This window comes from Camarhynchus parvulus, chromosome 10, assembly GCF_901933205.1.
Source record: "Camarhynchus parvulus chromosome 10, STF_HiC, whole genome shotgun sequence".
In the NCBI taxonomy this organism is placed as follows: domain Eukaryota; kingdom Metazoa; phylum Chordata; class Aves; order Passeriformes; family Thraupidae; genus Camarhynchus; species Camarhynchus parvulus.
The window spans coordinates 3340385-3363956 of record NC_044580.1 but is presented as its reverse complement, the minus strand read 5'-3'; the positions used below and the strand labels follow the sequence as shown (position 1 = coordinate 3363956).

Here is a 23572-nt window from a genome sequence, read left to right as displayed (position 1 = left end):
GGGAACCTGGCTAATCACAGAGCTCAATTCAGCAGCCCCCAGCTTCAAAGGCAGCCCCTGAAAACATCTGAGTGATTTCAGGAATGGCAGGGAGGATGGGGAAGGGAAAGGCTGAGCTTTAACCATTAATTGCTTTTTTTTTTTGATGGAGTTCCTTTCACGTGTTCCCACAGGAACCTGCTGCCTCATCCTCGAGGAAAAGCTGGGCTCTCTGAATTCCTCCTGCTCCCAAACACTCAGAGGAACCAGGATTGATGTGGGGTGGGAAGAGGGATCCTCAGTGCCAGCCCAGAGTCACTGATTCATTCACCCCAGAGTGAGGAAAACACGAGAGCAAGGGAGCACAAGATTGCAGGTGCTGGCAGCCCCTGTGTGCAGCCTGAACTCCTGGGAGCTGCCACCAATCCTACAAATCAATGTGGCACTGAATTTACCCTACAATGCTTTGTCTGCCTCAGCATCCTAACTCACCTCTGGGGCTCTGCAGGGGAGGAGCTGGGGATCCTCTGAATTTCCTTTTTCCCTTCCTTGGGGATCCTCTGAATTTCCATTTCCCTCTCCTTTGGGATCCTCTGAATTTCCATTTCCCTCTCCTTTGGGGATCCTCTGAATTTCCATTTCCCTCTCCTTTGGGGATCCTCTGAATTTCCATTTCCCTCTCCTTTCCTCTCCTTTCCTCTCCTTTCCTCTCCTTTCCTTTCGGATTCTCTGAATTTCCATTTCCCTTTCCTTTGGAATCCTCTGAATTTCCATTTTCCTTTCCTTTCCTTTGGGATCCTCTGAATTTCCATTTCCCTTTCCTTTGGAATCCTCTGAATTTCCATTTTCCTTTCCTTTCCTTTGGGATCCTCTGAATTTCCTTTTTCCCTTCCCTTGGGGATCCTCTGAATTTCCATTTCCCTCTCCTTTCCTTGGGGAATCCTCTGAATTTCCTTTTTCCCTTTCCTTTGGGAATCCTCTGAATTTCCATTTCCCTCTCCTTTCCTTGGGGAATCCTCTGAATTTCCTTTTTCCCTTTCCTTTGGGAATCCTCTGAATTTCCATTTCCCTCTCCTTTCCTTGGGGAATCCTCTGAATTTCCTTTTTCCCTTTCCTTTGGGAATCCTCTGAATTTCCATTTCCCTCTCCTTTGGGATCCTCTGAATTTCCTTTTTCCCTTTCCTTTGGGAATCCTCTGAATTTCCATTTCCCTCTCCTTTGGGATCCTCTGAATTTCCATTTCCCTTTCCTTTGGAATCCTCTGAATTTCCATTTTCCTTTCCTTTCCTTTCGGATTCTCTGAATTTCCATTTCCCTTTCCTTTGGGATCCTCTGAATTTCCTTTTTCCCTTCCTTGGGGATCCTCTGAATTTCCATTTCCCTCTCCTTTCCTTGGGGAATCCTCTGAATTTCCTTTTTCCCTTCATTTGGGAATCCTCTGAATTTCCATTTCCCTTTCCTTGGGGAATCCTCTGAATTTCCATTTTCCTTTCTTGGGGATCCTCTGAATTTCCTTTTTCCCTTCCTTTGGGAATCCTCTGAATTTCCATTTCCCTTTTCTTGGGGAATCCTCTGAATTTCCTTTCCTTCCCTTTTTCCTTTCCCTTCCCCCTTTCCTTTGGGAATCCTCTGAATTTCCTTTTTCTCCTTTCCTTTCCCTTTCCTTTCCCTTTCCCTTTCCTTTCCCTTTCCCCTTTCCCCTCCCCTGGAATATAAAGTGCTCTGCCTCCCAGGATCAGGTCACATCCCCCTGCCCCCAAAAATCCACAATTCCAACATCCCTGAGGTCTGACAAGAAGTAACACCAGTGAGGCATCAGCAGGGAGCAGCCTGCACCTAAAATGACCAAACCACCAGGTTTTCCCCAAAAATCCCACCCCACAAAGGCTCTCACAGAGCAGGCAAAGCCCTAAAGGCAAGTTCTGGTGGGATCTCCTCACAGAAGGGAGCCCAGCAAGGCAGCACAGCCTCCTGCAGCACTCCTGAGGAAGGGAAATTGAAGATTTGGTCATCCCACATCCCATATCCAGTATGGGGGAACAAAGCAAAAACCAACCCCAAACACACCCTGAGCTCCTGGCACTTTGGGGCAAAAAATAGGATTATTTTGGTACAAAATGGTTGGAAACAGGAGAGATTCTGCTCTAAAAGAATTCTGAGTGAAATTCATATTATTTCCTGTAATTTTTGATTTAGGGCAGGAAGGATTTGCTGGGCTGGCCCGAAATCCAACTTTCAGCAGGGGCTGGAGGTGAGAGCAGCAATGGGGATAAATCCTGGAAATAAACACAAAACCTGCACTTTTTCCCCCAACAAGGACAATCTGGGGGGACACAAAGCGGCCAAATTTGGGTCATCCCACTCTCATTTGGGGGTTTCAAAACACATCCAGCTCAGGAAACAAAGCAAAAACCAACCCCAAACATATCCCAAACTCCTGGCACCTCCCACCTGGTACTTTGGGGGAAAAGAATGGGATTATTTTGGTACAAAATGGTTGGAAACAGGGGAGATTCTGCTCTAAAAGAATTCTGAGTGAAATTCATATTATTTCCTGTAATTTTTGATTTAAGGTAGGAAGGATTTGCTGGGCTGGCCCGAAATCCAACTTTCAGCAGGGGCTGGAGGTGAGAGCAGCAATGGGGATAAATCCTGGAAATAAACACAAAATTTGCACTTTGTGTCCCCCAAGATGGTAATTCTTGGGGGAAAAGTGACCAAATTTGGGTCATCCCACTCTCATTTGGGGGGTTTCAAAACACACCCAGCTCGGGGGAAGAAAGCAAAAAACAACCCCAAACATATCCCAAGCTCCTGGCACCTCCCACCTGGTACTTTGAGGGAACAGAATGGGATTATTTTGGTACAAACTGGTTGGGAACAGGGGAGATTCTGCAGGCACCGCCAGCACTGACCTGTTTGAGCGGCTCGTCCAGGCGCCAGCCGGGGCGCCCAGCGGGCACCGCGCAGCGCTGGGCGGGGTCTGTGCCCGGCTCCTCCCTGCCCTGCTGGGTGCCCGCCACGGGGCTGGCACCGCACGCCGCTCTGCCCTTGCCGTGGGCACCTTTGGGAGCGCGGAAACACGGCAGGGCAGAGCAGCTCTCCTGGCCGGCCACGCCGGGGCCATCCTCCAGCTCAGCGCCGTCTTCTTCATCATCCTCCTCTTCATCCTCCTCCTCTTCATCCTCCTCCTCCTCCTCCTCAGAGTTGCCGCTGCTCTGCTCCAAAGGCGGCCCGGCCGCCGCGGGCGGGGCTCTGCCCGCGGTGGGGACAGCGGCGGGGACAGCGGGTGGCAGCCCCGGGGCGCGGCCGGGCAAGGGCGGCGGGGTCGGGAAGGGCACCTGCGGCTCCCGGCGGCGCTCCCGGCAATCCATGGACACCGCCGGCTGCTGCTGCTGCTGCTGCTGCTGCTTCTGCTGCTTCTGCAGCTGCTCCAGCACCGCCTGCAGCTTCATCCCGCCGTGCGCATGGCTGGCGGCCCCGGCGGGAGCCGCGCAGGATCTGCCGGGGACACAAACGCTGCTGAGGCAGAGCGGCCGGAGCTGCTGCTTTCATCCCTTCCCCAGGAAGGGAGGGGATGGACGGAGCAGAGCCGGGGCTCTTTCCTGTGCAGGAGAGCGTGAAACAATCAGCGAGGCTTTAACAGCCCCGGGCGGCAGCGGCTGCGCTGCGCTGGGTGTGCGGCTCTGCTCTGCCCCAAGGTGCCCGAGGCGTTTGTGCGGGACGGGCTCCCATAAAGGAGCTGCTGCCAGGGCAGCAATGGGGCTGGGGCTGCCCTGAAAGGAACAGCCACGAGGACTTGGCCACATTTATATTAAAAAAAAAATTTTATATATATATATAAACCTGCGCCAGGCTATCTCTAAATTCTTCCGTGCTCTCACTCCATGGCTAAATCCTTGCCACTTCATAGGAAAAAATAGAAATAAATAATAAAAATAAAATTAAAAATAAATTATATATATATATCCATATTATATACATATATTTATATACATATATATATATATACATACATATATATACCCGTGCCAGGTTATCCTTAAATAATTATAGATATATATATATATTTATATCCATATATATATTTATACACATATATATATATATGCACACCCATGCCAGGCTATCCCTAAATTCTTCTGTGCTCTCACTCCATGGCTAAATCCCTGCCACTTCATAGGAAAAAACAGAAATAAATAATAAAATATAAATTTAAGATAAATTATATATATATGTATATATACACACATATATATATATATACACGTATATATCCATATATTTATATCCATTCTTTTATATATATACACACCCATGCCAGGCTATCCCTAAATTCTGTGCTCTCACTCCGTGGCTAAATCCCTGCCACTTCGTAGGAAAAAACAGAAATAAATAATAAAAAATTAAATTAAAAGTAAATTATATATATATTTATATCTATTTATCTATCTATCTATCCATGTATATGTATGCATATATATGCACATCCATGCCAGGCTATCCCTAAATTCTTCCGTGCTCTCACTCCGTGGCTAAATCCCTGCCACTTCATAGGAAGAAACAGAAATAAATAATAAAAAACAAAATTAAAAATAAATTTTTATATATATATATATCCATATTATATACATATATTTATATCCATTTATATATATTGGACCTTTCACGGCCCTGCCTCACTTTCAGGGTCGCTTGTGGTGTTTTTCCCCAGTTTTTTGCGTCCCTCCCTCACATTCTGTGTCCCTCCCTCACTTTCTGGGCTCCCTCATGACTTTTGGTGTCCCTCCCTCACTTTTTGTGGCCCTGCCTCATTTTTGGGCTCTCTCCCCATCACTTTTTATGTCCCTGCTTCACTTTTTGTGTCCTTCCCTCACTTTCAGGGTCTCTCCCCCATTTTTTATGTCCCTCCTTCACTTTTAGGGTCATTTTTTGGTGTCCCTGCCTCACTTTCAGGGTCCCTTTTTGTGTCTCTCCCCCACTTTTTGTGTCCCTGCTTCACTTTCAGGGTCTCCCTTCTGCCACTTTTTGTGTCCCTCCCTCACATTCAGGGTCATTTTTGGGGTCCCCCCCCTCATTTTTGGTGTCCCTGCCTCACTTTCAGGATCCTTCCCCCGTTTTTTATGTCCCTCCTTCACTTTTAGGGTCATTTTTGGTGTCCCTCCCCTACTTTTTGTGTCCCTCCCTCACTTTCAGGGTCCCTTTTGGTGCCTCTCCCCCGTTTTTTGTGTCCTTCCCTCATTTTCAGGATCTTTCCCCCGTTTTTTATGTCCCTCCTTCACTTTCAGGGTCATTTTTTGGTGTTCCTCCCTCACTTTTTGTGTTCCTCCCTCACTTTCAGGGTCTCCCCTCGTCACTTTTGTTGCCTCTCCCCCATTTTTTGTGTCCCTCCTTCACTTTCAGCATCACTTTTTGTGTCCCTCCCTCACTTTTTGTGTCTCTCCCTCATTTTCAGGGTCTCCCTCCATCACTTTTGCCATCCCTTCCCTGCTTTTTGTGTCCCTCCTTCGATTGCAGGGTCTCCCCCTGTAATTTTTGGCATCTCTCCCTCACTGTTTGTGTCTCTCCCTCACTTTCAAGGTCACTTTTTGTGTCCCTCCCTCACTTTTAGGGTCACTTTTGTTGTCCCTCTTTCACCTTTTGTGCCTCTCCCTCACTTTCAGGGTCTCTCCCCCATTTTTTATGTCCCTCCTTCACTTTCAGGGTCATTTTTTGGTGTCCCTCCCTCACTTTCAGGGTCCCTTTTGCTGCCTCTCCCCCGTTTTTTGTGTCCCTCCCTCATTTTCAGGATCTCTCCCCCATTTTTTATGTCCCTCCTTCACTTTTAGGGTCATTTTCTGATCTCTCTCTCCCACTTTTTGTATCCCTCCCTCACTTTCAGGATCTCCCTTCTGTCACTTTCTGCGTCCCTCCCTCATTTTTTCTGTCCCTCCTTCACATTCAACGCCACTTTTGGCGTCTCTCCCCCTCACTTTTTGTGTCCCCCCTCACCTGCACGTTCTCCCCCCGGTTTTCAGAGCCTGTTCCCGCACTCCGGAGGGCCCGCACCGCGTTCCCGCACGCACAGCGCGGTTCCAATGCCCTCCCAGCCCCTTTAACTCCCCATTTTAAGCGGCTCCCGTGGGAAGCAGCGCTCGGGAACCGCCCTGCAAGAGCTAAACCCGCACCGAGGGCCGGTAATTAATTAATTCATTAACTAACTAGCTAATTAATGTCAGGTTTTACCGCGGGATTCACCGAGGGCTCCGACCCTCCCCTCAGGCGGAAATACCGAGGGCTCCCCCCACCCCACCTGCACCCGCCCCTCAGCACCGCGCTTTCCCCCGTTACCTCCCGTGGTGGGTCCCGCCGGTCCGTGCGCGGCCGCCTCAGCTCCTCCTTCCTTCCTTCCTTCCGTCCTCCCCTCCTTCCTTTCCCTTCCTTTCCCTTCCCGTTCCTTTCCCTTCCTCCTTCCCCCCTCCCGCCCCTTCCTCGCCCGGCCGGAAGCACCGGAAGCGCCCTCACCGCTTCCGGGAACGGCCCGCGGGGAGGGGAGGGAGGGAAAGCTACAGCCAATCAGAGAGCGCGCCGCCGGCCGCATTCCGGTTCCGCCTGGTATAAAAAGCGCGCGCGGCGCGCGGGCCCGTCAGTCGCGGAGGAGGCGCCGCCGGGGGTTGAGAGAGCGCGTGAGGGTGAGCGGGGCCCTGCAAACGCTCGCAGCCGAGCGGGATATCGGGGATGGCGTTTAGGGGTCATCCCGTGTCTGTTTGGGCTTTGAGGAGTGGTATAGGGGTCCTTCGGAGGGAGGGTTAAGATCTCATTATGTCTGTTCGAGCTCTAAGGGTGGGTTTGGGGGGGTTCTCTGTGTCCCTTTGAGACTTTAGCGTGGGCTTAAGACTCTCTCAGGGGGATTTAGAGGCTTCTCCCTGTGTGTTTGGGCTTTCGGGGGGGATTTTAGGGGTGTGTCTCTCGAGGAAGGGGTTAGGGTCCCTTTACGTCAACTTAGGCCCTCAGACGGGGCTTAGGGCCCCCTCCGTGTCTATTTGGGCCCTTAGGGCAGGGTTAGGGGTCCCCCAATGTTTATTTGGCCTTTTAAGGCAGCGTTAGGGGTCCCCCGATGTATATTTGACCTCATAGGACAGGGTTAGGGCTCCCCCAATGTCTCTTTGGGGCTCTAGGCTGGGTTAGGGGTCCCCCGATGTATATTTGGCCTCTCAGGGCAGGGTTAGGGCTCCCCCTCATGCTTGTTTGGGCCTTAGGCAGAGTTGGGGGTTCCCCAATGTTTGTTCAGGCTCTGAGTGTGGGATTTAGGGTTCCCCTGTGTCTGTCTGGTCCCTCAGGGAAGTTTGGTATCCCCTGCTGTGGCCCTTGGGGTGGAATTAGAGCTTCCCCCAGGTGTGTTCAGGTCCTTGGGGTGGGTGGGCTCTGGCAGGGATGGTGCTCGGTGCTGGGGACCTCAATTCCCTCAGGTCTGTGCTGCTGGGGGGCTGTGTAGGGGGGGGGAGTCCTCTCAGATCCCTGGGAAAGGAGTGGGAATCTCTGAACGTTTTGAGTTGGAAGAACCTCAAGGATGTTTCCACTCCCACCCCCTGTATGGACAGTGACACCTTCCACAGCTTGTCCTCTGGGGGACTGCTTTTATTCCTACGTGTGTTCTGAGGGCATAAAGCGATATTTTACCTCCCTGCCTTGCCCTGCAGACCCCTCAGGGCTTAATTCCCACCCTGCCTGGTGCATCCCTGCCCATCCCCACGGGCAGGGAGTGCCAGCGTGCTGTCTCTCTGCCCTCAGGCCGGGCAGGATGGCGGACGAGGAGATCGCTGCCCTGGTGGTGGACAACGGCTCGGGGATGTGCAAGGCGGGCTTCGCGGGGGACGACGCACCCCGCGCCGTCTTCCCCTCCATCGTGGGGCGGCCGCGGCACCAGGGCGTCATGGTGGGCATGGGCCAGAAGGACAGCTACGTGGGCGACGAGGCGCAGAGCAAGAGGGGCATCCTCACCCTCAAGTACCCCATCGAGCACGGCATCGTCACCAACTGGGACGACATGGAGAAGATCTGGCACCACACCTTCTACAACGAGCTGCGCGTGGCGCCCGAGGAGCACCCGGTGCTGCTCACCGAGGCGCCGCTCAACCCTAAAGCCAACAGGGAGAAGATGACGCAGATCATGTTCGAGACCTTCAACACGCCGGCCATGTACGTGGCCATCCAGGCCGTGCTGTCCCTCTACGCCTCGGGCCGCACCACGGGCATCGTGATGGACTCCGGCGACGGCGTCACGCACACGGTGCCCATCTACGAGGGCTACGCCCTGCCCCACGCCATCCTGCGCCTGGACCTGGCCGGCCGCGACCTCACCGACTACCTCATGAAGATCCTCACCGAACGGGGCTACAGCTTCACCACCACGGCCGAGCGCGAGATCGTGCGCGACATCAAGGAGAAGCTGTGCTACGTGGCGCTGGACTTCGAGCAGGAGATGGCCACGGCCGCCTCCTCCTCCTCACTGGAGAAGAGCTACGAGCTGCCTGATGGGCAGGTCATCACCATCGGCAACGAGCGCTTCCGCTGCCCCGAGTCCATCTTCCAGCCCTCCTTCCTGGGCATGGAGTCCTGCGGCATCCACGAGACCACCTTCAACTCCATCATGAAGTGTGACGTGGACATCAGGAAGGATCTGTACGCCAACACCGTGCTGTCCGGGGGCACCACCATGTACCCAGGCATCGCCGACCGCATGCAGAAGGAGATCACGGCGCTGGCTCCCAGCACCATGAAGATCAAGGTGGGCAGGGTGTGCTGGTTGTGAGGGTCCCCAGGATGAGCTGAGAGATGAGGAATCTGACTCCATGTTCTCAGAAGGCTGAGTTATTATTATAATATCATTTTATGATATTAAAAAGAATGCTATACTAAAGCTATACTAAAGTAAAAGATGAGGAATCTGGCTCTATGTTCTCAGAAGGCTGATTTATTATTTTGTGATCTTATAGTATATTAAAAGAATGCTATACTAAAACTATACTACAGAAAAAGATGAAGAATCTGGCTCTATGTTCTCACAAGGCTGGTTTATTATTTTATGATATTATATTAGAAGAATGCTATGCTGTCACAGACATGTTTTCTGAAAAATCCTTTCACTTAAGATTTTTCTCCTGAGAAGCTGAGAGGCCTCAGGAAGGAAATGTAAACAATAACTCTCTGATGGCTGTGGAATGTGCTCTGGAGATTGTTGACCAACAGTTGCATCTTTGATTGGTCTCATGTGAATTGTGACCAATGACAGCCAGGCTGTGAGCAGTCACAAGATTTTATTACCATTCCTTTCCTTGCTAGCCTTCTGCTGTCTCTTTTCTCTTTCTTTAGTATAGTTTTAATAGATCATTTTCTTTTAGTGTAATACGTGGTGGTGTTCACAAGGGTCCCAGGATGAGAGAAGAGATGAGAATCTTGACTCCGTGTTTCAGAAGGCTGATTTATTATTTTATGGTATATATTAAAAGAAAATGATATATTAAAACTACACTAAAAGAATAGAAGAAAGGATTTCATCAGAAAGCTAGCAAGGAAAAGAAAAGGAATAGTAATAAAATCTTGTGACTGACCAGAGAGTCTGAGACAGCTGGACTGTGATTGGTCATTAATTAAAAACAACCACATGAGACCAATCAAAGATGCACCTGTTGCATTCCACAGCAGCAGATAATTGTTGTTTACATTTTGTTTCTGAGGCCTCTCAGCTTCTCAGGAGAAAAAATCCTAAGGAAAGGATTTTTCATAAAATTTCATAAAAATAATATAAAATAGTAAATCAGCCTTCTGAAACACAGAGTCAAGATTCTCATCCCTTCCCTCGTGCTGGGCACCCCCAAACTCCACCACACTACACTAAAGAAAAAGAAAGGATACATCAGAAGGCTTAGCAAGAATGAATAATAAAAACTCGTGACTCCTCAGAGCCTTGACACAGCTGGACCATGATTGGCCATTCAATTAAAACAATCTCCAAAATCACATTCCAAAGCAGCAAAACAGGGAGAAGCTGAAGCTTCTCAGCTTCCTAGGGGAAGAAATCCTGGCTCAGAAAGGGTTTTTCAGGAAACATGGCAGTGGCAGGTGGGGAGGGCAGGGTGGGCACAGGGGGGTGGAACAGCTCTGACCTCTCTCTCTCTCTGTCTCTCCTGGTGCAGATCATCGCCCCCCCTGAGCGCAAGTACTCCGTGTGGATCGGCGGCTCCATCCTGGCCTCGCTCTCCACCTTCCAGCAGATGTGGATCAGCAAGCAGGAGTACGACGAGTCCGGCCCCTCCATCGTGCATCGGAAATGCTTCTAGAGGGGCTGCTGGCACCCCCCTGAACCCTGCTGGCAGCACCCCCTGACCCTGAACCCTGCTGGCAGCACCCCCTGACCCTGAACCCTGCTGGCAGCACCCCCTGACCCTCCCTGCCAGCAGCACCCCCCACTCTCCCTGCCAGCAGCACCCCCACACCCTGCTGGCACCCCCTGCCACCTCAGACCTTGTTATTCCACTGCTCCTTAGCTCCCATTCCCTTGTCCAGGTACTAATTAGTAATTAGCGTGTGTGTGTGTTTTAATGGCTCGTTAGGCTCCTCTTCCTCAGGCGGAGGGTTGTTCACTTTCCCTGTGTAACACCCGTAGGATGACACTAAAGTTAGGTTTGTCACCCCTAGGTTTGTCACCCCTAGGTTCCTTTGTAGGAAAAGAAATAAACTTCCCAAGTTTAAACACACAAAAAAAAAAAAAGCTGATTTTGCTTGTTTTCTTTCAGGGATGGGTTCTCTATCCCCTTATTGGGGTGAAAGGTTTTGGGATTCTGACCCAGCTTGAGGTTAAAGCTCAGCCTGAATTTTGTTTTCTGAATTCTCTTTAAATCCCATCATGGCCCCTGTGCTGCTCGGACCATTTTAAGAGCTGTTAGGCAGCAAAGCGTGCCTGGAATGTGGCTCTTGCAGCCTGACTGGACTTTCATGGTAACTTGGCTTTTTTTAGAACACAAACAGCTCTTCTTGTCAGAAAAAGTCGGTGCTTTGGCACAGGCGTTGGTCACCGGAGCAGTGGCCTCTCCTTTTTTGGGAGAGGATGAGATGGAGCAGCGGATAGTGCTGAAGAGTGGGCAGCTTCGCACAGCTGGGCCCTCCGGCATTGGTGGGATATCTACGGGAGCTGCTCGCCCACAGGGGAGGGATGGCAGCCGCTTAATTACTGAGGTAGCGTTAATCAAAGGCAGCGGTGGCGGGGGAACGGCGCGGGACTGCGCGCCCCTCGCCGCGCTCCGGCCTTTAAACCCTCGGCCGCCCGCCCATTGGCTGGTGGTGGCAGAGCCAGCCAATCAGCAGCACCTTCACCTCGGGAGGGTGTTACCACCTACTCTGCTGGACTCGATTTCCCAGCGCGCACCGCGTTCTGCACAGCACTTCCGCTTCCGATCCGTTGGGGTGAGGTAGCACGGATCTGGGAGGGCCTGGGGGGCCACGGCCGGGCCCCCGTGAGGTGGGGAGGGGAGGGAGACACGGCCGGGACCCCCCAAGCTGAGGGGAGGGAGACACAGCTGGGATCCCGTGAGGTGGGGAGGGAGACATGGCCGGGCCCCCGTGAGGTGGGGAGGGGAGGAAGACACGGCTGGGCTCGCCCTGAGATGGGGAGGGGAGGGAGATATGGCCGGGCTCCCGTGAGGTGGGGAGGGAGACATGGCCGGGATCGCCCTGAGCTGCGGGGCGGGTCTGGGGGGAGAACAGCCAATATCCCCCTGAGCTGAGGGTCTGGAGGGAAAGCGGCCGGGATCTCCCTGGGCTGAGGGGAAGATTGGGGCGGGGGACATCCGGGGGATCGCCCTGAAGTGAGGGTCAGGGGGGAGCGTGTCCCGACCCCCCTGAGCTGAGGGTCTGGGGGAGCACGGCCGGGATCCCTGAGCTGAGAGAGGAATCGGGACTCTGGGGCCGGAGAGCCATGGCCAGGACCCTTGAGCTTAGGGACGATATGGGAGAGCACGGCCGGGACCCCTGAGCTGAGGGGGAGATCGGGACTCTGGGGATGGGGGGTACGGCCGGGATCCCTGAGCTGAGGGGCTCGGGGCTGTGGCTGGCTGTGCTCGGGGCTCTGCGGGCGCTGTGCCCGATGCATGAGGCAGGGCTCGCTGTGTGCGGGGTGTCACTCGGCCGTGTCCCCAGGCGCCATGGCCCTGCCGGAGTGGCACATCGCCGTGAAGCTGGCCGAGCAGCCGCTGGCCCCCAAAGCCATCCTGCGCCTGCCGGAGACCGAGCTGGGCGAGTGCCCGCTGGGCGGCTGCAGCATCTCGCACCTCAAGCAGCTGATCACGGGCAAGCTGCGGGAATCCATGCCGGACCCCGAGCTCATCGGTGCGTGCCCCGCCGGAGCCTGGCGCTGTCCCGCCGCTTGGGGACACCCTCGGCCCGTCCTCGCCGCGGTCGGGACGCGATATCCAGCTGCTGGTACTGGTGGGAGGGCTCGGTGTTCGTTCCCTGTTTCCTTGGGATCGGGGCGCTCCAGCCGCGGCAGTGCCCTTGTTCGGGAATATTTGGGCTTTCCACCAGCTCTGTGTCCTTGTGAGAGCTCTCCTGAGAGCTGAGGGGGAGGTCAGCTCTTACGCAGGTGGTGACTCTGCCATCTCCTCTGGATCAGCTGCGTGATTTCCCTCCTGGTTCTCGGCTCCACAGCTTCCCTGTGTTTTTCCCTACCAGTTGGAGTAACCCCTTGGGCTCTAAGGCACACCTAGAAACCCCCAGCTGGTTCTGAGAGCACCACAGGTGTTTATCTTCAGGTGTTTCTCCCCCTCCCCCCCCAGACCTGATCTACTGTGGCCGGAAGCTGAGGGATGACCAGACCCTGGATTTTTATGGAATCCAGTCTGGCTCCACTGTCCATGTCCTGCGCAAGTCCTGGCCTGAGCCTGACCAGAAACCAGGTGAGGAGCTGTGGGGATTGCCCCTTGGATTCTCCTTGGGATGTGTTTTGTTAGGGACTGAGCTTCTCTAGGGATTCACTGCTGTGGAGGTTTCCAGGGGAATGACTCCCTGTGTTTGGGAACTCCCCACCTCTCCCAGCAGCACCTGGCTGTTGGTTTTCCTGCTGACACAAGAGTTAAGGAATGAGCTGTGCACCATGGAGAGGAGGATCATCCCTTCCTTAATTGCCTGTGATCCATTCTAGGACATTGCCAGGGCATCTGGAGGAAAGCCCCAGGGATGAGCAGGCTGCTGTGTGCCTGACTGTACAAAAACAGGAGCTTGAGCTGGCATTCCTGTAATGGCACACGTGGGAGGATAGTCCTGACTATTTTTATGATCTGAGAGTGCAGCAAATCATTACTCTGCAGTGACTGCGCCCAATCCAAGGATGTTAGAGGATCCCTGTTGCAGCATGGAGGTCTCAGTGGGCTGTGGGGTGGCTTTCAGGGCTGACAGAGGCCCAGCTGTGTGTTGTTGTGGTGTTTTCTCCCCTCAGAGCCCGTGGATAAGGTGGCAGCAGTCCGGGAATTCCGTGTGCTGCACACTGCCCTGCACAGCAGCCCTGCCTACAGAGATGCTGTGAGTGCTCTGCTCCCGGGGGGGAATTCAGCTGTCCCCTCCCTCTGGGGACAGCCACACAGTAGGTGACATTCCCAACCTGCTCTGCTTTCCTTGGCAGGTCTTCAAGATGCTGGGAAACAAGGAATCCCTGGATCAGATCATTGTGGCTACTCCTGGCCTCAGCAGCGACCCCGTGGCTCTGGGTGAGTCTGGCTGTGATCCAGGGAATGTGAGGAAGGCTTGGATTCCTCATGGGGGAAGGGACAGACACAAATCTAGGTTGAATTCCTGGTAGGGAGAAGAGAGAGTTAAAAAAACCCCTCATTTTTTGTCCCTTTGGGGCATGAGTTGGTGACTGCTGAGGTGTCGGTCGTGCTCCATTGGTGATGTTTGGGGATGGATCCTGGCTTCAGAAGGGTCAGGGAAAGGAGGGATGGAGCTCTCACCTTGGCTTCAGAAGGGTCAGGGAAAGGTGGGATGGAGCTCTCTCCTTGGGAATGGATCCTGGCTTCAGAAAGATTAGAGAAAGGAAGGATGGAGCTCTCTCCTTGGGAATGGATCCTGGCTTTAGAAGGATTAGAGAAAGGAAGGATGGAGCTCTCTCCTTGGGAATGGATCCTGGCTTCAGAAAGATTAGAGAAAGGAAGGATGGAGCTCTCTCCTTGGCTTCAGAAGGGTCAGGGAAAGGAGGGATGGAGCTCTCTCCTTGGGAATGGATCCTGGCTTCAGAAAGATTAGAGAAAGGAAGGATGGAGCTCTCTCCTTGGCTTCAGAAGGGTCAGGGAAAGGAGGGATGGAGCTCTCTCCTTGGGAATGGATCCTGGCTTTAGAAGGATTAGGGAAAGGAGGGATGGAGCTCTCCTTGGGGATGGATCCTGGCTTCAGAAGGGTCAGGGAAAGAAGCAATGGAGCTCTTTCCTTGATTTCAGAAGGATCAGGGAAAGGAGGGATGGATCCTGGCTTCAGAAGGGTCAGGGAAAGAAGCAATGGAGCTCTTTCCTTGATTTCAGAAGGATCAGGGAAAGGAGGGATGGATCCTGGCTTCAGAAGGGTCAGGGAAAGGAAGGATGGAGCTCTCTCCTTGGGAATGGATCCTGGCTTTAGAAGGATGAGGGAAAGGAGGGATGGGGCTCTCTCCTTGGTTTCAGAAGGATCAGGGAAAGGAGGGATGTATCTTGGCTTCAGAAGGATCAGGGAAGGGAGGGATGGAGCTCTCTCCTTGGGAATGGATCCTGGCTTCAGAAGGGTCAGGGAAAGGAGGGATGGATCCTGGCTTCAGAAGGATTAGAGAAAGGAGGGATGGAGCTCTCTCCCCACTGCAAAGTGCTCCAAAGTGGTTGATTAAATCCAGCCTGCTGTGGGATGGTGGCAGCCCGAGGCAGGTGGAATTTCGGATGTTACAGAATGGTTCACTAAATCCAGCCTGTTCTGGGATGGTGGCAGCCCGAGGCAGGTGGAATTTGGGATGCAGTCACAGCCTGGCTGCAGGGAGCTGGGGCCCAGCTTCCATCCTGCCCTTGAGGTGGAGCACCCACGGGATCTGCAGGAAAAAGCCCCGTCCCTTTTGTCCCTTGGGTGTGTGGCTGTGACCCAGAGCCTCTCCGGGAACACAAAGGCTTCAGAGGAACAATGGGAGTGTTTGTGGTGTTTACTCATGACTCATTTCCTGGAAAACAATTCCTATTTATTTGTCCCTGTGGCTTTTGTGTGACTGGTTCCTGTTTGCTGTATCCTGTCTCACTGCCTTTCCTGGTCTTTTGCAGGAGTTCTGCAGGACAAGGATCTGTTCTCTGTGTTTGCAGACCCCAACATGCTGGACACGTAAGTTCCCCGAGCTGGGACAGTGATTCAGCAGTGCCTTTGTGTCCCTGTGTGTCACCTGGGTGGGACAGAGCTCTGCTCCTGCCTGCCAGGCTGGGTCACTCCTCTCTCAGGAAACACGGATCCACCACTTGGGTTAATGCAGAGGGTGTTTGGTGGGAGGCAGGGCCATCATTGCCTCCAGATCGGGGTTCAGACCTGGATGAACTGCTCACAGCAGAGAGCTGCTCCCATGAGAACCTTGGAAAAGTCAGCATGGGTCCAGAGGGATCCTTGGAGAACCATGGAAAGGTCCAGCGTGGGTCCAGAAGGATCCTTGGAGAACCAAGGAACGGTCTAATGTGAATCCAGAAGGATCCTTGGTGAACCAAGGCAAGGCTGGGCCCAGAAGGTTCCTTGGTGAACTGAGGACAGGTCCAACATGGGGTCCAGAAGACTCCTTGGAGAAGTGAGAAAAGGTCCAGCATGGGTCCAGAAGGATCCTTGGAGAACCAAGAAAGGGTCTAATGTGGATCCAGAAGGATCCTTGGAGAACCAAGGGAAGGTCCAACATGGATCCAATAGGATCCAAGGCTGGCTCCACCATGGGTCCAGAAGAATCCTTGGTGAGCCAAGGCCAGGTCCAGTATGGGGTCCAGAATGATCCTTGGTGAACTGAGGAAAGGCTGGGTCTAGAAGGGTCCTTGGTGAGCTGAGGCAATGTCCAGTGTGGGTCCAGAAGGATCCAAGGCCAGGTCCAGCATGGATCCAGAAGGATCCAAGGCCAGGTCCAACATGGATCCAGAAGGATCATTGGTGATCCAAGGCCAGGTCCACCATGGATCCAGAAGGATCCAAGGCCAGGTCCAACATGGATCCAGAAGGATCCAAGGCCAGGTCCAACATGGATCCAGAAGGATCATTGGTGATCCAAGGCCAGGTCCACCATGGATCCAGAAGGATCCAAGGCCAGGTCCAACATGGATCCAGAAGGATCATTGGTGATCCAAGGCCAGGTCCACCATGGGTCCAGAAGGATCCAAGGCCAGGTCCAACATGGATCCAGAAGGATCCTTGGTGAACCAAGGCCAGGTCCACCGTGGATCCAGAAGGATCCAAGGCCAGGTCCAACATGGATCCAGAAGGATCCTTGGTGAACCAAGGCCAGGTCCAGCATGGATCCAGAAGGATCATTGGTGATCCAAGGCCAGGTCCACCATGGGTCCAGAAGGATCCAAGGCAGGTCCAGCGTGGATCCAGGAGGATCCCTGGCTGCCTGGAGGAGTTTGTGCCAGCAGCAGAGGCAGCAGTGGCTGTGCCCCGGGTGCCTCAGGGCTGGTTCCTGGCTTGCCCTGTGCCCTCGCTCAGCTGTGCCTGTTTGTGCCCAGGCTGATCCCGGCTCACCCTGCCCTGGTGAACGCCATCGTGCTGGTGCTGCACTCAGTGGCGGGCAGCACCCCGCTGCCAGCCCCGGACACGTCCTCGCGGGCCATGGCCCTGGGCTCCTACCGCGACATGCCAGGTACGTCCCCCTGCAAGGGGAGCTCTCAGGGTGCTCAGCCAAAAGCTCCACAGGGTTCTCATCTGCTCCCAGTTCCTGCTGGTTTGCCACATCCTTCTATTCCCCTTTCTGGTGCAGGTGGCTTTCTCTTTGAGGGGCTCTCTGATGATGAAGATGACTTCCACCAGGTAAGCAGCCAGGTTGGGTGAGCACTTCTTTTTGGGTTTAATTGGTAGCTCTGAGACTCCCAAGCTCTTCCTTTCCTGTCTGGTGAGCAGCTCTGGCTCCCCAGGGGGATGTGGAGACAAACATATTGATCCTGGCTGCTTCCACGCTGCCCAGGAGAGGGTTTTCCTCAGTACTGAACACACAACAGGAAAATGGAACGGAGGAAATGCCCTCACAGCCATAGTGGAGCGTGGGAGTGTTGATTCCTGCCTTTCTGCACTCTTCCTCTCCATAGGACAAAGGGTTCTGGAAGAAAAACTGGATATTTGGGTCCAAACGTGCCTGTAGCAGGGAATTGTTTTGTTCCAAGCTAACATCACTCTGGTTTGGGGCTGGTGGATGATAGATTGAAAGGTTTCCTGCCAGTTTCCACAGCTGACTCTGTGGAAAAAAAGCACATCCCACTCTGGCATGTTTGTCTTTCAGAAGTGTCACCCTTGGGACATTTGGGTATGGTACGATCTGTGGTTTAACTGGGACACAAACACCGAGAAAGGTCACAGCTGGAGCTTTTCTCTGTCTCCACACAGAGCACCAGGTCCACCCCTTCCAGCAGCACGTCCGGCTCACGCCCGGCCTCGCTGGGCTACGCGGGGGCGGCGGGGCGGCCCCGGCCCATCACCCAGAGCGAGCTGGCCACAGCCCTGGCCCTGGCCAGCACCCCCGAGAGCAGCTCCCACACACCCACCCCGGGCACACAGGTAACCCCTGGGGCTGGCACTCCTGCCTCTGCATTCCCTCAGGGATGGGTTCTCTTCCCTTTGATCCTACTCTGGGCACCCAGGGAACAGCCAGCACCAGCCCTGCTCTGTGCTGGCACACCTGGCTCTGAATTCCCTCAGGGGAGAGTTCCCTGTGTGATCCTAACCCTGGCACACCTGGCTGTGCCTTCTCTCATGGATGGGTTCTCTTCCCTTTGTTCCCAGCCCTGGCATCCAGGGAACAGCCCTGTTCTGGGCTGGCACACCTGGCTGTGCCTTCTCTTATGGATGGGTTCTCTTCCCTTTGATCCCACCCTGGGCACTCAGGTAACACCCAGCACTGGTCCTGATCAAGCCTGGCACACCTGGCTCTGCCTTCCCTTAGGGAAGAGTTCCCTGTGTGATCCCATCCCTGGCACACCTGGCTGTGCCTTCTCTCATGGATAGGTTCTCTTCCCTTTGATCCCACCCTGGGCATCCAGGTAACACCAGCCCTGCTCTGCACTGGCACACCTGGCTCTGCCTTCCCTCAGGGAAAAGTTCCCTGTGTGATCCAAACCCTGGCACACCTGGCTGTGCATTCCCTCAGGGGAGAGTTCCCTGTGTGATCCCATCCCTGGCACACTTGGCTCTTCATTCCCTCATGGAAGTGTTTTTTCCCTTATGATGCCACCCCTGGCACCCAGGACACAGCCAGCAGTGGTCCTGGTCAAGACTGGCACACCTGGCTGTGCATTCCCTCAGGGAAGAGTTTCCTGTGTGATCCCATCCCTGGCACACCTGGCTCTTCATTCCCTGAGAGCACCATTCCCTGTGTGATCCCAGCCCTGGCACACCTGGCTGTGCATTCCCTCAGGGCACAGTTCCCTGTGTGATCCCATCCCTGGCACACCTGGCTGTGCATTCCCTCAGGGGAGAGTTCCCTGTGTGATCCCATCCCTGGCACACCTGGCTGTGCATTCCCTCAGGGAAAAGTTCCCTGTGTGATCCCATCCCTGGCACACCTGGCTCTGCATTCCCTCATGCAAATCCATGTGATCCCTATCTTCCACACAATTCCAGCACCCAGGGGACAGCCAGCACAGCCTGGATCAGCTCTGGGGCACCTTCCTTCCCTCCTGGAGGAGCTCCCTTCCCCATGGGATGGAGGGTGAGGGGTGCTGCAGATGTTGCTGTGTGCTGGTTCCTTCTCCTGACCTGTCACCTCCTCCTAGGGCCACTCCTCCGGGACGTCCCCGATGTCATCCAGTGTGCAGTCAGGGACACCCATCACCAACGACCTGTTCAGCCAGGCCCTCCAGCACGCCCTGCAGGCCTCAGGGCAGCCCAGCCTCCAGGTCAGTGGCATTCCCTGGAATCCTGCATCCCCCTGCATATCCCAGCTGCCTCCTGTGGTGGGACATCAGCCTGGGAGGGGCACCACTGGTGCCTTTTTGGGCTACCTAAAAACAGAGGCCAGACAACACTAAGGGAATAAAAAGCTCTTCTATTTATTGAAGGGCCATTTGGAGCAGATAAAGCCCCCCAGGGGCTACACCCAAAATGGACCAATGATCACAGGTTTTCAGACTTCTGTAAATCTGGGCCATTTGCATATTGGGGGTTAATCTTCTAATTACACCTTGAGGTAATGAAGTCATTTACCCCAAGTTTCTAAAAACAGAGGCCAGACAAAATTAAGGGAAGAAAAAGCTGTTCTATTTATTGAAGAGCCTTCAGTACATTTGGGGCAGATGAAGCCCCCAGGGGCTACACCCAAAAATGGATGATGGCTCACAGGTTTTCAGACTTCTGTAAATTTGGTTCATGTGCATATTGGGGGTTAATCTTCTAATTAAACCTTCAGGTAATGAAGTTATTTACCCCCAGTTTGCTCCTCCAGCTCACTCTTGTTTACATTTCTGGGGCCTGAGGCAGTGAGTTGTCCTTGATTGCCAGGCCTGGAGAGGAATTGTTGTGTCTGCCCAAACAGGGAAAGCAGCAGCTCACACTGTATATGGAGTTTAGAATTATACAAAGAATTACAGGATTACAAATGTATAAATAATATAAAATCTAAAGTCCTAAGGCATCATCACAGCCACTGCAGAAGTACTGGGTGGAATTGGGATGGAGGTGTTATAAATGCACATTTTATTGCTGGCTTTTTGCAAATATTAAGATAAATACTGTATGTATAATGTTAAAAGAACTTTTATTTCTGCTATTAACATAAAATTTAGTAATAGTAGTAGCTAATATAGTTATAAATGAACTGTTCAATCAAGATAACATCCAGTAAACATATAATGAAGACCTTGCTATTAATATACTATCAACATTTATCATCTGAAGAAAGTATAGACAAAGCCCAGACTATAAGTAATAAAGAAAAAAAAGCCAAAACCACAACTAAGAAACATGCATACTCTAAAAAAACAAACCCAAAGAAGAGCCATACAAAATATTCCTAAAACAGATAAACTAGTCTATAGAAAAATATAAATATACATAAAAGTCTATGAATATACAAGCGAATGTAATGGAAAAAGTATTTTAAAAATATCCCTGAAAGTAAGTGTGCTCTTGGCTGAGTGCCAAGACACACCCAGCCATAATCTTTACTATCTTTATCTCCTATTGTCTTTTATTAAACTTCTAAATTTTACCAAAAAAACTCCTACCTTTTTCACAGAGGGGTGGTGGCTTTGGGGACTTTGCAGCATCACTGAGCTTTCAGGAGCTGTTTGCACAGGAGCTGCTGAGGTGGGTAAAACCCACGTTCACTCCTCTATGAAAATGTCAACATTTAAAAACCACATTTTGAAAGTTTAATAAAGGACAGTGGTAGACAAGGACCATAGAGCAAAGGTCATTGTGGCATCAGCCAAGAGCCCCCTGTTATCTTTGGAGTATGTCCTGGTTTAGGGCAAATTTAACCCTAACCCCTTAAATACCTTCTAATCACATCAGCCCTTTGCATATTCACAGACCCTTGTGCACAGTACACTTTTCCCCAAAGTGGTTTACATGTTCCAGGAATTGTTTAGCACATCTCTGCTTTGGATCTACTCTTTTAGAGCGTGTGGATTCCTGGATTGTGGTTTTAGTCCCTTTTTATCCCCTCCAGTTCTGGGCCCTGGCCCACACTGCCTGCAGAGGGTGAGTGCTGCTGGCTGGCACATCTCTCCGGGTGTGCTCACCGGTGTGGCACATCTGTCCAGGTATGTTCACCTAGTGTGGCACATCTGTCTGGGTGTGCTCACCCCGTGTGGCACATCTGTCCAGGTGTGCTCACCCTGTGTTCACTGGGTGTTATCCCATCCCAGCAGGCACTGTGACACTGACAGCAGCTGCTGCACTGAGCTTCATGAACAGAAATAAAACCCGTATCTTTATAACAAAGTCACTTTAGCACCCCACATCTAAAATCCATTTTAATATTTGCAAAAAGCCAATATTATAACGTGTGTCTATAACAGGTGGGACACTGGGCAGTGGGAAGGGCTGCTGGTTTTGCTGCTGGGATTCTCACACCAAATCTGCTGCGATTCTCATCCCTGACTTCTGTTGGCTGTGAGCAGAGCCAGTGGCAGCCCCAGCTGCAGCAGCTGCGAGACATGGGGATCCACGACGACGAGCTGAGCCTGCGGGCCCTGCAGGCCACAGGAGGGGACATCCAGGCTGCCCTGGAGCTCATCTTTGCTGGGGGGGCCCCCTAAACCTTCCTGCTGGACTGGTGAGTTGTGCTGAGGCAGCAGCTGGGCTGGTTCTGTGCATGGGGAGCACTAAAGGCAGCTGCAAATCCTCTCTGCAACCTCCTCAGGACTCAGCATGGAGAAGGGAAGAGGTGGCTCGGTGCTGGAGACGTGGCCCCTCCAGCTGTGCAATGTTTTATCTGTCACCATCCTCTGCCTGAATGTTGTTTCATTCCCTGCATTAAATGGGCCCTGCTCAGCTCCCTGCCTGCTGTGTGGGTCGTGCTCTGTCCTGGCTTGTGTTGCAGATCCCTATCTGGCAGGGGAAGCATTGCTGGCCAGGGGTTGTGTACAAATCATGAACAGGACAGGACTGCTGTGGAGCACGTCTCAAGCTGTTCATTTTCCAGCATCAGTCTCATTACATGGATATGACAATGGGAAGATGCCAACAGCAGACAAAGAACTCAGTGTCACAACTCACTTTAAAAGTTTTTTGGCTAATCACACAAAGCAAAAGCACATTGATATTAGTTCTGTCCAACCACTGTAAACACAGATACCTTTGATTAAAACAATGCGTGCTTATCTCGAAAACAGTACCTGCTTGTAAGCCTTAAAACACAATGCACAGAGCTCCATTATTAAGCTTAGAACTTCCTCCTATCTTGCTAGATACACTTCTCTGTAGCTTAGCGAGTTATTCTAGCCAAGTGTTAATACACAGACCATTGTTCTAGTTGTCCTTATTTTCTACATCTTACATAACTTTTCTGCTGACAAATCTCATGGCTATCACTTAGCTCTAATTGCAGTTCTGCTGTCTCTGAGGCCCTGCCTTTTGCAGCTTTCCCAAAACCCTCTGATTTTAAGGATTCCCACAAACTGCGGGAAAAGCTCTGCCTCGGTGGGACGTGGTGCTTTCAGCAGAGGGCACGGCCACCACGAGGTGACAGTGACAAAGAAATGACGAGGGCTGAGTGGGAGCTGGAGGAATGCCCGGTGTGGGTTCCTCCACGTGCCGCGGCTGCAAAGCCAATTAACGGCGTTCGCCTGTAATTGCAATCAGTGGGGGCAGCGAAAAGCCAGGCCTGGAGCTGGGCCCGGCATCGCTGGGACTGCGCGCCGGGGTTAACGAGGCGTGAAAACGGCGGCGGGTTCTCGGAGCGGAGAGCGCTCTCCGGCCTCACCTCCAGGCTGCTGTGCTGCCCTCTAATCCCCGTGCAGCTCTGTGATCCTCGCTGATAGCATCTCGGTGTCACCCTGCAAACGCGGGATTGTTCTCTGCGGGGAGCCCTGCGCTGATAGGCTTTAATCCTGTCGAGAGGATTAATGCCCGACGGAGGGAGGGGCTGGTTTTGTGCTCAGTCTGGAGCAGATAAGATGTGATGGACATAAATGGCTTTCCTGACACCCTCCTGGGTCCCTGCCCTCGGCACGCACACACGGATTTTATGTGTAAGAAAACTGATTAATCCCTTCCCATCGCTGGATCCTGCCTTTGCAGGGACAGGATAGAGCACATGCACAGCACCCTCCCTGCCCCTGCTGGCAGCCCCAATCCTCCGGGATAACCACGGATTAGCCGGATCACAGATGCTTCTGCCCAAAGCCGGGGAGCATTGCAGGCTCTCCCGGCCACCAGCACGTCCAGTTTGCCTTCCTGCACCACCTGAATTCTCAATTTCGGGCTCACTGCTGTCCCAAAACGGTGCTTTTTGTGTCAGTCCTGAGATTTTTTGATCCCTCTTTTGACCCGCGTTTGGCATGAAGCCTTTTTCGCTGCTATTTCTGCTTCCCAACGCCCCCAGCGAGCTGAGAACTGCCTGGATTTTTGGGGGTTTTTTTTGGGCTGGAAGTGACTTGTGACTTTTCCCAGATTTCCTTTCCCAAACGGCAGGGCTTGGCTGGGAGCAGCAGCTCAGGCACATGCACTGGCTGCAGCAGAGGAGAAGTTGGCAGCGCTGCCGCTCACGACGTCGCTTCCCTCGCCCCGGCAGAGCCGTGCCTGAGCACAGGGGGAGCTGCGGGGAGGGGGAGAGGCTCTGCTGCCTCCTGCACGGCTGGGCAGCGACTGAGCTCTGCTGCAGCAGCTCCTGCAGCAGGTCCTGCAGCACACGGGGAGCTCGGAGGGGGCTGGGAATGGTTCTGCA

The 23572-nt window shown here is 52.9% G+C and overlaps 3 protein-coding genes across 6 annotated transcripts in view; 2 read left to right on the top strand and 1 right to left on the bottom strand.

Annotated features, from left to right (window-relative positions):
- ARID3B (AT-rich interaction domain 3B) overlaps positions 1-6422 on the bottom strand; it is a 30822-nt gene extending 24400 nt beyond the window's left edge. The window contains 2 exon segments of the mRNA XM_030955659.1: positions 2895-3480; positions 6310-6422. Of these exon segments, the coding sequence (XP_030811519.1) occupies positions 2895-3434 (540 nt within the window). The 5' untranslated portion in view covers positions 3435-3480; positions 6310-6422.
- Positions 6423-6529: 107 nt separating this feature from the next.
- LOC115907238 (actin, cytoplasmic type 5) lies at positions 6530-10729 on the top strand. Its single transcript, XM_030954967.1, has 3 exons — positions 6530-6650; positions 7750-8746; positions 10155-10729. Exons 2-3 carry the CDS (start codon positions 7760-7762, stop codon positions 10296-10298), a joined length of 1131 nt encoding a protein of 376 aa, XP_030810827.1. The 5' UTR covers positions 6530-6650; positions 7750-7759; the 3' UTR covers positions 10299-10729.
- Positions 10730-11388: 659 nt separating this feature from the next.
- On the top strand, positions 11389-21684 carry UBL7 (ubiquitin like 7). Of its 4 annotated transcripts, XM_030955212.1 has the most exons (12): positions 11405-11476; positions 12154-12342; positions 12789-12908; positions 13448-13530; positions 13631-13715; positions 15276-15333; positions 16701-16834; positions 16952-17001; positions 17572-17742; positions 18957-19079; positions 21306-21460; positions 21548-21684. In XM_030955212.1, the coding sequence occupies exons 2-11, from the start codon at positions 12159-12161 to the stop codon at positions 21441-21443; spliced, it is 1146 nt and encodes a 381-aa protein (XP_030811072.1). In that variant the 5' UTR covers positions 11405-11476; positions 12154-12158; the 3' UTR covers positions 21444-21460; positions 21548-21684. The 4 variants fall into 4 exon arrangements, with proteins under 4 accessions (XP_030811073.1, XP_030811072.1, XP_030811071.1 ...); XM_030955213.1 differs by having other exon boundaries at positions 11389-11421; positions 21306-21684; XM_030955211.1 differs by having other exon boundaries at positions 21306-21684.
- Positions 21685-23572: the final 1888 nt, after the last annotated feature.

What these genes read in the sequence shown, in the direction of transcription:
- LOC115907238 (XM_030954967.1), top strand. Translation starts at nt 7,760, where the DNA reads ATGGCGGACGAGGAGATCGCTGCCCTGGTGGTGGACAACGGCTCGGGG. An exon ending in CCAGCACCATGAAGATCAAG is followed by an intron (nt 8,747 to 10,154) that starts GTGGGCAGGGTG and finishes CTCCTGGTGCAG; the next exon opens with ATCATCGCCCCCCCTGAGCG.
- UBL7 (XM_030955213.1), top strand. Translation starts at nt 12,159, where the DNA reads ATGGCCCTGCCGGAGTGGCACATCGCCGTGAAGCTGGCCGAGCAGCCG. An exon ending in TGAGCCTGACCAGAAACCAG is followed by an intron (nt 12,909 to 13,447) that starts GTGAGGAGCTGT and finishes TTCTCCCCTCAG; the next exon opens with AGCCCGTGGATAAGGTGGCA. An exon ending in GACCCCAACATGCTGGACAC is followed by an intron (nt 15,334 to 16,700) that starts GTAAGTTCCCCG and finishes GTTTGTGCCCAG; the next exon opens with GCTGATCCCGGCTCACCCTG.